Source organism: Fringilla coelebs (genome assembly GCF_963513975.1).
Source record: "Fringilla coelebs genome assembly, chromosome: 18".
Taxonomy (NCBI): Eukaryota; Metazoa; Chordata; class Aves; order Passeriformes; family Fringillidae; genus Fringilla; species Fringilla coelebs.
Window position 1 is genome coordinate 11942800 of NC_140044.1, and position 14320 is coordinate 11957119.

General features: G+C 55.5%; 1 protein-coding gene across 1 annotated transcript in view; it reads left to right on the top strand.

The window, feature by feature from the left end:
- Positions 1-7928, top strand: part of MTCL2 (microtubule crosslinking factor 2) — a 28794-nt gene extending 20866 nt beyond the window's left edge. The window contains exons 14-16 of the mRNA XM_084218122.1: positions 148-1588; positions 1684-1825; positions 2761-7928. Coding sequence (XP_084074248.1) covers positions 148-1588; positions 1684-1825; positions 2761-2789 — 1612 coding nt within the window. The 3' untranslated portion in view covers positions 2790-7928. The remainder of the gene's footprint in view (positions 1-147; positions 1589-1683; positions 1826-2760) is intronic.
- The last annotated feature ends 6392 nt before the right edge of the window (positions 7929-14320 follow it).

Sequence of the window (14320 nt, forward strand, 5' to 3'; positions counted from 1 at the left end):
AGGGTAGTCCTGGAAGCAAAGGGCTCCCTCTAAGGAGCAGGACTGGGTGCCCAGGAAGGTCCCATTGGGGTGGGAGCAGAGTGCCTCAGCTGTTCCCCAATCCCCTGCCCTGCCCCCTTTTGATCCCTATCCTCTCTCCTCCCACAGGACCAAGTCTGTTTCCTCCATGTCAGAGTTTGAAAGCTTGCTCGACTGTTCTCCCTACCTCTCTGGAAAGACCGTGCCAGGGCTTGGTGACCATGCCCGCTGCAAAAAGTCATCCTCAACCACCCAGATGCTGCCCAAGGGGATCCGGGACAGCGCCAGCCTCCCTCCCTCCAACTGTACATATGTGAATATCGAACAGCCTGTCCCTGACAGCCTGGCCAAGGAGAAGCTGGGCATCTCCTCCTGGGACTACTCACGGGCAAGCAGCCTCTCCGGGCACGACCCAGCTCAGAAACAAATCCAGAGGAGCTACACGGCACCCGACAAGACAGGGATCCGCATCTACTACAGCCCGCCGGTGGTGAGGCGGCTGGAGGCGCCTCTGGTGCACAACAAGGAGGGCAAGATCATGATCGAGCCTGGGTTCCTGTTCACCATGGCCAAGCCGAAGGAGCCGGAGGAGTCGGCCAGCGCCGAGGGCACCTACAGCCAGTGGCTGTGCAACTTCTCCAAGCAGCAGCAGGAGCTGCTGGACGGCGGCGCGGGGGAGAGCGCGGTGCCGCCGGTGCCGCGCTTCCCCCCCTCGCTGCACGACCTGGAGATCTCCGGCAACATGAGCGACGACATGAAGGAGATCACCAACTGCGTGCGCCAGGCCATCCGCTCCAGCTCGCTCGAGAGGAAGGTGAAAAGCACCTCCAGCCAGACAGTGGGGCTGGCCCACGTGGGCACACAGACCATCCAGACGGTGAGCGTGGGCCTCCAGACCGACCTGCCCCGCGGCGCCAGCATGCATGGCAAGAGCTGGTCCCCGCGCAGCTCCTCCCTCGTGTCCGTGCGCAGCAAGCAGATCTCCTCCTCCCTGGATAAGGTCCACTCCAGGATCGAGCGGCCATGCTGCTCCCCAAAATACGGCTCTCCAAAGCTCCAGAGGAGGTCTTCCTCCAAGCTGGACGCCTCCAAGGACAGGAGCCTGTGGAACTTGCACCAGAGCAAGCAGAATGGCTCTGCCTGGGCCCGCTCCACCACCACCCGCGACAGCCCCGTCCTCAGCAACATCAACGATGGCCTGTCCAGCCTGTTCAGCGTGGTGGAGCATGCGGGCAGCACCGAGTCCATCTGGAAACCGGGCTACCCCGAGAGCAGCCGGGCCAAGCCCGAAGCACCCAAGTATGGCCTCGTGCAGGAGTTCTTCAGGAACGTCTGCGGGCGAGCGCAAAGCCCCACCGCCCCCCAGGAGAAGAAGGAGGCCACTGGGGAGGAGAGCAAGAGAGCCGAGCACCCCAGCCCCGCCACCCACCACGAAAACATCTCCCGTGTCTTGAACAAGAAGGTCCTCAAGCAGGGCAGCTGTGAGGACCCCAAGCCCTCGTCCCCTGGCCAGGGCAGTAAGGACGCAGCCCTGCGGGACCCCGACCTCATCTCGGCTATAGCCAGCGAGGTAACGAGGCACGGAGCCCCCCGGGGTGTCCCGCCGTGGCGGGGGACAGGGTGCCTGACCCCTCTAACTCCGCTGTGCCCTGTCTATCTTTGCAGGACACGGCGTGTGACTGCAGCTCCCAATCCCTCACCTCCTGCTTTGCCCGGCCATCCCGCTCCGCGGTCCGCCACTCCCCCTCCAAGTGCAAACTGCACCCCGCGGACCCCCCCAGGGCGGAGGAGAAGCCGGGGGCCTCGAGTGAGTGAGGACGGGGGGCCGGGGGACGCAGCGTGCCTGCCATCCACTGTCCTGCCGGAAGAGCGCCCGCGCTGAGCCCGCGGGGGCCCCTCTCGGAGGCAGCGCGGGCTCATCTGTCTCCTAAACGTCCCCTCGGCCCCGGGGACGCTTACGAAGCAGATGTGGAGCCGGAGGCTGCCGGTAGCCCCGGGGTGCGGGGACACCCTGGCAGGGTGGCTGCATCACCTCCTGCCTGCGCAGAGACGGCACCGGGGGGTGCTGGCGGTGCCACCGCGCCGGGAGTGCCAGCTGAGAGCCTGCTATGCCGAGGGCTGAGAAAGGGAGAGCAGCCAGGGAAGGCTGCTGGTGTCGATAGGGAGGGCTGGGCCGCTGTAGGGAAGCACCGGCCGAGGGGTGATGCTGCACCCACCCCGCGGATGGAGGGTGTTGGCTCCGGCTGCTGCCAGCGCTGCCTGGGCTGCAGCATCGTGCCGGCATCCCGGGCCAATTGCCCGATTGCCGCGCGGTTGCATCAGCCGCGGGCTGCGTGTGCTTCCCCGGCAGGAAGGAGGAGGGAGGCTCCCTGTGGTCACCCGGGCTGGGCTGGCTGGGGGCCCTCCTCGGCCACCCGTTTGTTCTTGGGGTGCTGCTGAGGCCCTTGGCTGCTGGGAGGGGTCCGGGTGGTCCCCGGGCTCCTCCAGCTGCAGAGCTGGGATCGCTGGGTGCACAGCGTGGGGAGAGGTGGCCTGTGCCTCTGTGTGTGAGTGTGCACATCCCCTGCTCCCAAGGGGTTGTGGTGCCCCTGCCTTGCACCCACCTCCCTGCTTGGGGCCACTTGTAGTTATTTCTTCTCCAAGTGCTGAATATACATATTTCTCTTATTTCTTTTCTTTTCTCTTTTTTTTTTTTTTTTTTATTTTGTTTCTCCACTTCTGGCCCTGCCCAACTCCGGACAGCCTGCAATGTAAAACCAAGTGCATTTTAAAAATACCGAAATGAGCTACTTTGGAGAGGCACCAATTGGATTAAGAGATTGTGGTTTGGGAGGCTGCAGCGTGGCCCGTGGTCTGTGCCGCACATCCCTCTATCACCACCAGAAAAAGCCTTACCCAGGGAGGGAGGGGGCAGCAGCCACAGCCCCCAGAGCACTGCAGAGCTCCTGAGGCTGGGGGACTGCGACCCAGTTCCACACAGAGCAGCCTTGGTGCCCCTGTGCAGCTCCAGGAGAGAACAGAGATTTCTGAGGCAGCTGCCTGACCTATTTTCCAGCCGCCTGCCAGGGGCCAGGCAGGGATTCACCCAGATGGAGCTGCCTGCAGGTGCCTGGGGCTCAAGCATTGCTCTGGGGCTGTGTGCCTTGTTCTGGGTGCTCTGTGCATGGCTCCAAGGGCTCTGCATTGCTCCAGGGGCTCCATCCACTGCTCCGAGGTCTCTGCATTGCTCTGGGGCTCTGTACAGTGCTCCGGGGGCTCTGTATGCTGTTCCAAGGGCTCTGTGCATCGCTCTGGAGCTCTGTACACCACTCCAAGAGCTCTGTGCATCGCTCTGGAGCTCTGTACACTGCTTCCAGGGCCTCTGCACATTGTCATCTTGCAGTTTCTCTTAAGAACTGCTGGTGCTGCCGAGGCTGCTGCCCTCTCCTGTCCGGCCGCTCGCTGCCCGCAGCAGCTGCTGCATCACTGCCACGTCGCAGCCTCCGTCGGCATCTCCGTGACAGCCGCTCACTGCCGGTGTCCCCGGACACACCAGCATCAGCCAGGGCCCAGCAGGCCCACTACCCATGGCCTTTTGCTCCTGCAGCACCCGGCCAGCCCCCGGGGGACCCTCATCACCCAGCTGGGTGCTGCCCACCCTCACCAGCAGCCAGGGCCGGGCTGTGTCCCTGCCTGCCACGGAGGAGTTGGGTGCAGCACTGCCACAGGCAGTGTCCTGCTGTACATAGATATTTTCGGGGTGGTTTTTAGCATTTTCATGGATAATCGGGGTTTTGGTTTGGTTTGGTTTTTTTAAAAGACTCTCTACTTTTTGGAATGTGGTTTCTCATTTTTAAAACTGCCTTTTAATTATTTGTAATATTGGTCAGTTCTGTCTTACTCTGTAAATAGCGGTGCTGGGCATTTCCCAGGGGGGCTGAGATGAGGCCGGCAAGGAATTTGTGGGGAAATTTTGCTTAAGGTGTGGAGGTGGCTGATTCTACTCCAGCCCCTCCATGGATTCTGCCCCTATCCACATGCCAGTGCCCAGCCTGGGGTGAAACCTGAGGTGTTTTGGGTAAAGCCGTTTGCCCCTGCCCTGTCCTCCTGCTTCCTCTCACCAGCCCATGCCAAGGTCGCATGAAGGGCACCTCCTGCCCCGATGACAGGCTCTCTGCCCACCCCATCCTGCACCCTTATGTCATGCCTGCTTGTTGTGTGATGAATAAAGGCCCTGCAACCCCTCACCCCCACCCTTGGTGCTGCCTTCCCGTGCTGTGGTGGGGGGGAGCCATGCTGCCTGTCCTGTGTGGGGCAGTGCTGCTGCAGAGGGAGGTGTGGGGTGACGTGATCCTGTGCCTCTGTTCCTGCCATCCTGCCTGCTGCCCAGCCACACACGGTGTCCCATGCTCTCCTCACCCACCTGTCTGTCCCTGACACCATCCCCATGTGCTGACCCCAACTGTGCCACACCACCAGGGCTCCCTGTCAACTCCTGTGGGTCCTCACTGTCAGCACTGTCACCAAGCTGCCCTCAGCTCTGCATTGTCCCTGTGATGCTGGTGTTGTCACGGCTGCCATGTGCCATGCCAGCCTGCACACACACCCACATCCCCCTTCCCCTGCTGCCCATGGCTCCCTGCCCTTGTGGCCTTCAGTTGGACTCGATGCTCTCAGAGATGGTTTCCAACCTTAATGATTCCCTGATCACCTGGTGGTCCCAGCCTCCCCTATGTTCACTCCATGAAACTGTCCCACCCTGAGGTCCTCCACGACCCACCAAAATCCACGCTCCTTCTTTTGCTCTTCCATCATCCTTCATGTCCCATCCTTTTCATACCTGCTCTTGTTCCATCCCTCTTTATTGTGCTCTTTCATCAACCCTAACCCAACCCAGCTCTCCTTCTTATGCTACACCCCATTCTTCTTTCCCATGTTCCCATCATATCCCATCCCTCCTGTGTATCTTCTTTTATGTTCCAAGCCTTTTTCCACTGCTCCTCCGTTGTTCACCCATCCCTCCTTCCTTGCAGTCTTCTACTGTGTCCCATCCTTCCCTGCCACCCTCCTCCATCACCCACCAGGTCCCATCCTTCTTTTCTGTGCTCATCCATCAGCCACAATGTCCTCTCCCTCCTTCCTGTCCTGCACCCTCCTTCATCCTGTCCTTTTTTGTGCTCCACTGTCACTCACCATCTGCAGTCTCTCCCCACTCCCTTCACATCCCATCCCTCCTTCCACACTCCTTCCAGTGTGCTGTCATCAGCTGTGTCCCATCCCTCCCTGCCATGCTGTGCTCCTCCATTACCCACCATGTTCCCTCCCACCCTCTTGTGCTCCTGCATCCTACACTAAATGCTATCCCTCCTTGTTCTCCTCCATCACCCACCACCTCCCACCCCTCCTTCCTGTGCTCCTCCACTGCCCTCCATATCCCACCATCCAGTCTTCCTGCCACACTTTCATCCCATCCCTCTAACCTGCTCCTTCATTCACCACATCCTGTTCCTTCATTCACCACCACCTTCTTCTCACATTTTTTCCTTCTTCACCTTCACCCTGCCCCATCCATCCTTGCCTTGCTTTGCCTCCAGCTTTTCCTTTCATATTCATGTCATCATCTCACCATCCTCTTCAGCTCCCTCCACCACTGTCCTCTACAACTTACCATCAGTTTATCCCTGCTTATTCTCCATTAGCTCCCACCTTCACCCCAACCTCCTCCACTCCTTTTCCCCATCTTTCTTCATCCTCTTCTCTCTTCCTATCTCCTCTCTCAACCTTCTTCACTTCCCTATCCCAAAATCCACCCTCACCTCAGACCATTTCACCATTCTTTCAAATGCTAATGTCACCCAATTTTACTTTCTCCACCTCCACATTTCCAATCCCTCCTTGTGCTTATCCATTTCCCATTTCCTCATTCATCTTCCTCCACTGCCCTCCGGTCTTTCTCTTCTTCTGTCCCCTCAGTGTCTCTTGTTCCTCCTGTCATCCATGTCCATCTTCCAGTGTTTCCTCATCCTTCCTCTTCTTCTCCATCTCCCCTCCATCTTTCCCTCCACCACCTGCCATTTCTCCTTGTTTTCCTCTTTGATTTTGTCCACCTTCTTCATCCTTCACTTCCACTGTCCTCCATCCTTCCCCATGCCCCACACCACCCACTATTTGCCTCCACTTCCTACCATCTACCCAGTCTCCTCATCCTCCCCAACCTTACTTTTTGTATTCATTGTCCTTTCCACCATCTTCCATCTCCTTCACCTTCCATCTCATACTTCTTTCTCCACCTCAATTCTTCCTTCACTTCCATTGTTCCCCATACTTTTTCCCTGCAGTTTCACCTCTTCCCTGTCCCTCTCACACATGACCTCTGGCTATCTCACCATCCTCTGTCATCTGCCTCCCACAGTGTCCCTGTTTCTCCTTATGCTCCTCCACTTTTCCTCACCTTCCTACCCCTCTTTATCTTTAAGTGTCCATCAACCTCACAGATTTCCCTCTCCACCCCTCCCTGACCTCCAGCCATCCTTCCTTACCTCACAGCTCCCTCTCTAACTGGCCTTACATTCTCCTTCATCTCCTACCTCTGTCCTGACTTCCAATCTTCTCCCAGCCTGACCTCTCCCATTCCTCCCTGCACTCTTTTACTCCCAGCACATCTGACTCCAGCTACAATTTTCTGCTTCTCTTCCCACTTCTCCTGCCTTATATCCCATCCCTTACTGACCCAGGAAAGCCACTACCAGCTCAGCCACCCCTGATACACACAGGAAGGGCCCTTTCCTAACATCAGAAAACACTTCTCCCTAGGGCTAGTGCAGCTGGAACTGGTCATGGGGGGAAAGGGGATGACCTCTGCCCTTGGAAGGTTTCAGTAACCAGATAAAGGTTTCAGCTAGATAAAGTCACCAATGTCCCAATCTAACATTAGCAATAACTATGTGGAACATGCAGCTTGACTAGATTCCCCTAGGATCACTTCCAGCAGTGAAGGATTTCCAGGAGGGGCGAGGAAGGCCAGGAATGGCTTTGAATGCATTGCTTGGGATGCTGTAGGACGTGAAGAACGATCCCTGCCACTTGCAGCTGCTCCATGGTGCTCAAGCAGACCCACCACACTCTGCTCCAGCAGGACCATCCCATGCTCAAGCTGGGCCATCCCATGCTGCCTGAGCAGGACCATTCCATGCTGTTCCAGCAGGACCATTCCATGTTGTTCCAGCAGGACCATCCCATGCTGATTAAGCAGGACCATCCCACCCTGCTTGATCAGCAGCACCCCTCTGCTCAAGCAGGACCCCTCTGCTCAAGCAGGACCTCTCCAGGCTGCTTGGCCAGGATCATCCAATGTAGCTGGAGCAGAACCTTCCCATGTTGCCCAAGCAGGACCACTCCATGTCACTTGAGCAGAACCACTCCAGGCTGTTCAAGCAGGACTATTCCCAGGCTGCTTGAGTACCGTGGACCAACCCAAGAGGCTTCCTGAAAAAGCTGCCAGCTCCCAGGCCAGTGAGTGATCCCTGAGATGTCCCTTCAGACCCGAGAGCCAGGGATCTTTGTCATCCTTGTTTACTGCCCCTTGGGCTGGGCCCTACAGGGCCATCCCCTTCCAACAGCCTTACAGCTGCAGTAGGGCACAAGGCTGCTGGCAGTGCTGCCAAGGGGAGGACAGGTCTCCTCTCCATGCCAAGGGAGCTCCAAACCCTGCAGGACCTGCTCGCAGGGCCTTCTTAGAGCATCCCACATCACTCACGCACAAGGGCCGGCCAGCCTCACTTCCCTGAACACTGCCTTGCCATGCTGGAGGCTCCCAGCCATCCCATGGAGGGGAGGATGCCCTTTCCTAGGGGATGTGCCACTTCAGGGACACAGCACCCAGTGTCTTTATAGGGTGGGCGTGACATTTGTAAAACATTCCTGCCTATATGCCTTCCTGGCTGGGAAATCTGGGGGAGGGTGGAGGGAATTTGCTACCTGTGTTAGGAACTAGCTGAACTTACGTGTCTCCCCAAGCTGGATTTCTTATTCCAAATGTTCAAACTGTTGTATATTGTACTGGGATTTTTACATTGAATTATTGTAGAAAACAAAAATTTAAACCAAGTCTGTTAAAAAACAAACATTAAAAATCTCTATGAAAAATAAATGTGAGCTTGTCTCCAAGTCTTCTCCTTACAAACATGCCAGAGCAGGGATGTTTCTCCAGCGGTGGCTTTCCAGCGTGAGACCACACCACCCTCTGGTGTCAGCACCGACCTCAGCTCCGTGCTGGCCCTGCTCCAGCCGTGTCCCTTTGCTCCCAGCTCTGCCTCCCTGCCAGCACCCCTTAAATCCTGCTCAGTCAAAGCAGATCCCATCCTGCTCCCAGCGCATGGCATGGCGCAGGATGTGGCCAAGCCAGAAGGAAGCAAAGCAAGAGCAGAGCTGCTTTGTTGGGTGCTGGCATCACCCTCCCCGCCCCACTGGTGCTGATTCCCAACCTGCCAGAGTGTGGGATGTGCTCCTGTGTCCACACAGCCTCACCCTGGGCATGACCAGAGCTCCAGCTATCCCTCCCTGCTCAATATAACAGGGACAAAAGAAGGCAGCCACGTTTATGGCAGTGAAAGGACACTGAAGCCTGGGGACAGCTCACACAGGGAAGCTGTTTATTAAACCCCAGTTTCCTTGCTGTGCTGCTGATGAAGGCACTGCCTCTCCTGAGGCAGTTTCCCTTCCTCTGCAGCCCAGGCTTCCAACAAATCTCTTACCGACCAGGCCCCCTCTCCCAGAATGAAAATAGCACCAGCTGGCAGAGCCCAAGTAAACAAATGAGCCACTGTGAGAGGAGAGAGCATCTTTATAAGTTAATTGGCCCCACTAAGAGTCAGACAGACATTTTCATGTGGATAGATCGCCCGAGAAGCTCAGGCAAACAGCACTAACATGTCTCCTGGGTTTGATTTATAAGCCTGATTGCATTACTAGCTCATCTCCATATAGAATGATTATGAATATATTGTCTGTACTCTGCAGAGGGCTAAATTACCAGGCTCTGATATTCATCAGCTACTCCTTGAAGCTTAAAACCACCTCAAATTCAGAACCCTCTCTCCCAGTGACAGCAGGGGTAAAAAGGAAACAGCTCAGGGTTGATCCTTGTTTTCAGCACAACCTGGGCTGTTTTAACACCCTGATTAAGGGGTGGCTGGAGGGAGGGAGCAGCCTGAGCCAAAGGGCTGTGGAGCACGGAAGTGCCAGAACCCAGAGCCAAGTGTATTGGTATTGAGCAGTTACATTTACAAACAAAGGAGCTGATAACTCCCAGCAGGACTGAAGGGCTCTTATCACGGTGCTGATTAAAATTTCCTCTGCAGCCAGCGACAAGGGGGAGTGTCCTCAGTGGGGAGACAGAACAACCCGGTGTTTAACCCCGCTGCTGCTGAGTGCTGATTCATCCAGCACAAGTGAAGAGCTGCACAGCCTGGCTATGTGCTGAAAATTAGCTCAGAAAGCCCCAGCAGGAAGACCCACAGCCTGGTCACATCCTCTCAGTCCAGCTCCTGTGCCTTCCACTCCATCTCACCCCTGCTCTGAAGGTCCCAGGAGTTTTTGCTGGTGTCACTTGTGATTCCTTCTAGATCCTTTGGTCTTTTGTTCTGCCCCTCAATCCTTTTCCCTTGCCTGTGGTTAAAGAAATCTTTCCCTTCCCACTTTGGGAAATTCTGATAAAGACTCCCAGTACTCTTGCACAACCATGCAAGGCACAAACTTGTGATAAGTTCACCAAGAGTAAGATCTATGATAAAAAGATGCCTCCTGTGATTAGCATCACTGACAGGTGTTATACCAAGCCCTGGTCCAGGCTGCCCTGCCCAGGAGATGCTCTGGGAGGAGTGGACAGGCAGTGGGAGAGGAGGTGGCTTGCTGTCCTCCTCCAGACAAGCCCATGAGGCTCAGCCATCACACTGGTGCCTTGGTGTAGCTCAGACTCCTCTGTGACTTCCTGGGTTCCTTCCTCCACTGCTGTGGGTTGCATCCTTCCTGCCTGATCTTCTCAGTGATTTGCATGAATGGGGATGTGATTCCCACATTTATTGGCAATAAGGCCAGAAGGCAATGATCTGTGACCCCTCTTGGACCCTGGACCCCCAGGTAAGTCACCTGCCCACCTGGAGCAGTACTTTGCCCAAATTAGCACAAGTTTCCCATGTGAGGCTGCCTCCTGCTCACCCCTCCAGGATCAGGAGGTCTGAGGTGCACAAACCAGTTCACACTTTCCAATTTCTTTCTCCCATCCCCAGCATCTCCAGGACTGAGATCTTTCATGTCAGGGAAGATGCAGTGAAGTGCTGCTGAGCTGCTGTGGGTGCTGCACTTGAGAGGCTGTTTCCAGAGTATCCCAAGTTTCCAGAGTATCCAAAGCAGAGTATGAGCAAGATACCACATATCCTGGCCAGTATAATTTTTTTGACCCTCTGAGTCTCTTCGAGAGACCTTAATATACATTAACATATACATTTTAAGTCATATCATTAACATATACACTTTAAGTACTTTTATTCCTTTACAGGAAAAGGTAATAAAGAGTCTAACATGCAGCTGATTTTCCAGGACTGCCTGGTGAGAGAGAGGGAGAGCTGGGAGCCAAGCTCAGAGCAAACCCTGTAACATCCAGCTCCAGCACAGACCAGCCCCCAGGGCAGGAGCCCAGCTGGATGCAAACTGCCCTGGGGTGGAGGAACTGGAGCATCAAAGCATGGTCACACAGCAGGAGCCCCTTTCCTAGATCCTGTAAAATCACCAAGGGAAGCCTGGGCACATCCACAAAGTGTTCAAGGCCAGGTCGGATGGGGCCTGGAACAATGTGGCCTAATGGAAGGTGTCCCTGCACATGGCAAGGGCTTGGGATGAGATGAGCTTTAAGTTCCCTTCCAACCCAAAGCATTCCATGATTCTGTGATTTTCCAGCTGTGAGACACTGAAATGAAAAGGTGAGGAGGGCTGTGTCTGTGCCATGGGGGTCTGACTGATGGTACCACCTCTGTGGTTCACAGCCCTGTATGCAGCTGCTTGGAGACCTACTGGAACATGAGAGAGCTGGGGAAATCAATAGGAGGCTATTTGGAATTTTCTGCTTTGCAGGTGCTTTCTGAGAGGAGATGCACCCTCTCCCCATCAGGCAGCTTCCTGGGCCACAGCTGTGGACAGCTGCAGCACAAGAACAAAATTGCCTGGCTGCAGCAGCCCAAGCTGGACAATGTTGGATGAATGACAGCTGTGGGGCCCGTGGGACATGGTGTTGCCCCAGCCTCATGGCTCACGATGTCCTATGCACACAGGCAACAGTTGCTGGACAGAAATCATGCTGTCACTGAGGCTGGTGGGGATTTCAGCCAGCCAAATCACTGAAAGCAAAAGGCCAATGAGAAGGGAAGCAGAGTGCACCTCCCAGATCTGCAAACCACTCTTCACTGGCTCTGGGACACTGTCCTGTGACAGAGAGAGCAACAAAGCCCTTTCCCAGCAGTGGGGTGAATGACAGCCCCCTTCCTGGCACTTAGGGGGACAGAGGGTTTGTTAGGAAGCTACTGGTAAATGCAAAATCCCTGGGACACAGGCTGCTGGAACTGAAGGTTGGCAACTCATAACAGAAAATTATCAGCTTGAGGTGTCTTGTGAAGGACATTAGAGGTGCAGGGTTTGTCCCACTTCTCAGGAGAGGATCAGAGTGGTTTCCAGCTGGGATTAAATGATATGCCAAGTGTATCCAGAAATTCATGGAGCCATTCCCAGACCATCAATCCAAGGGGAGTGCTGGAGTGCAATTCCCTTAGCTCCTGAGGAGCTTCAAAAATACCCCTGTCCAAGGAACCCAGGCTGCAGAGTCAAAATGACCCATCTTTTGTAATTGGGAACTTGGAGGTAATGATACTGCTGGCTGGTCAAGGGAAATTTCTTGCAAGATTTGGCTGTATCCTCACTGGTTTGCCCACAGAGAAGGCCTGGCCTCAGAAACTGCTGATCCCAAGCTGAAAGTCCAAAAAGGAATGAGCTAAAACTGGGTATTGGACTTGTGCTGCAGACTTCACCTTCACCCATGTGATAGAGATTGAGACCCTGCACATTGATGTTCCTGTGATTTTTTTTTTAATTTTAATTTTTTTTTTTTGTTAAAAACAATGAAATCAATAATATGAGGCCACACCGTAGCTTTCCAGGACAGGGATTTTATATTACATGGTTGAACAAGTTTTGTTGCATGGGCTACAGCACGGTGTGAAGGTTGCTGACAGATTTTGGATGTAAATCCTGCTGAGCTCATGTTGGAGGTGTGTAGAGAGTATCTCTGGAGTGATACTGCCCACAGGACACAGTCCACGGAGGGAGGTATCACCTGAACTACTCCTGGGTTTCACCTCGGAGTAAACCAGCTGTGTCCTCCCACACGGGGTCACAGAAGAACCTTTGCCCTGCAGCAGTGTGGGCAGGCAGCAAACTGACACCAGAGCAGGGAGCTGCAGCACAGCTGTGCCCTTCAAAACTAGGGAACATCCTAAATGAAAAATACACACCAGTGCTGCTGCTTTTGTGCACAGAACTGTTTCTGGCCTCTTTGCTGATGAGAACATCGCTTGGAGTGGCAGACAATGCTCACCAGTCCACAGGCTTCTCCAGTCTAGAGCAGGGCAACACTCCCAGGAAGTGCACAAAAGCACTTGGGAAAACCCAAGGATACTAGAGTAGGCTGTACCTGCTCACTGACAGTGCCAGCTTTAAGTTTTGCACTTTAATCTTTTGAGTTTGGGCCAGGGCTCCTTGGCCCTGGCCCAAACCAGCACAAAATTCCCAGGGCAGGTGGCTGCCTGGGCATGGCAGTGCTTTGCTCCAAGGGGTGAGTTCCCCAGTGGAGAAAAGGAATTTGAGGTTTTGGCAGCCTTCCTAAGAAATATCTTCTTGGCAGGCAATGACATAGAGGTAGGCAATGCTGTTGGGGCAGTCAGGCTCAATGCAGGGAACATTAAGGATTGGGATGACAAGGGATCTGCTGCAGGAGGTACAAGCACAAGCAACTCCTGCTCTGAGACCAGACTCTTGGAATCACGTTGGTCCTTGGGAGCCCCCAGCTCCAGCCTCCTGCTCCAATGGGCATGGCTACTCAGGGGCTTATCTTGAATTTTGTCCATCTAAGGACTGTGACCCTGCTCCTACTTTGGGCTCCTGTTCCAGCATTTGACTGCCTTTTTGGTGAAAAACAGTGAAAAAAATGCTTAATTTCTCACTACCTCAGGAGATCTGTACAAAGTTTTTGCAGGAGGAAGGTGTTCAGTGAACTGCCACGGCTCGCTGTGCACACACAGCTCGGTGGAGAAGCGGAGGGCTATGGATCCACACGAAAGTTGTTTTCTGCTGGGGGACAAGGCATGGAGCGTGGCCATACCTGCTGGCCTGCGCCGGGGCTGGTGAAGGAGGATCCCACGGATCTCATGGATCTCAATCCCTCCGCCTGGCAAAGTGTCAGGGACTGGCACAGAAGGGACACAGCTCCTGCTGGCGAGGGAGAGGCGGCTGACAGGGCAGGGCTGCTAAATGGGGACAGGGCTGATGTGCAGGACAGGGGGCTGTGGGCTGATAGGGGACACCACTGACAGTGGGACATGGCTGTCAGGGGCACACCGCTGACAGGAGACAGCACTGACAGGGGTCACCGCTGGTCTTGGGGACACGACTGTTCGGGGGGACACTACTGACACCAGGACAGGGCTGTCAGGGACACCACTGACAGGGGTCACTGCTGACAGGGGTCACCGCTGGTCTTGGGGACACGACTGTTAGGGGGACAGCACTGACAGCAGGACATGGCTGTCAGGGACACCACTGACAGGGGTCACCGCTGGTCTTGGGGACGTGGCCGGCAGGGGGACACCACTGACAGAAGGGCCACAACTGACAGTGGAACACCACTGGAGAGGGACACACTGACGACAGGGGGGACGCGGTGGGTAGGGTACATAGCTGCAGGGGGACTTGGCTGATAGGTGGTCACCACTGGCACAGGGGACACGGTTGACAGGGCGTCACCACTGACACGGGACAGCACCGAAACAAGGACACGGCTGACAGGGGGACACCGCTGACAGAAAGGACAAGGCAAACCAGGTGACACCACTGACACAGGGACACTGCTGGGAGAGTGACACCACGGACATCGGGACCCCAAAGACACGAGGACACCAGAACAGGCTCTGGAACATGGCCGCCGCCCCGCTCCGCTCCGCCGCGAGGGCGGGCCGTGCCCGCCGTGCCCGCCCCCCACGCGGCGCGGCGGCGGAGCGGCCCC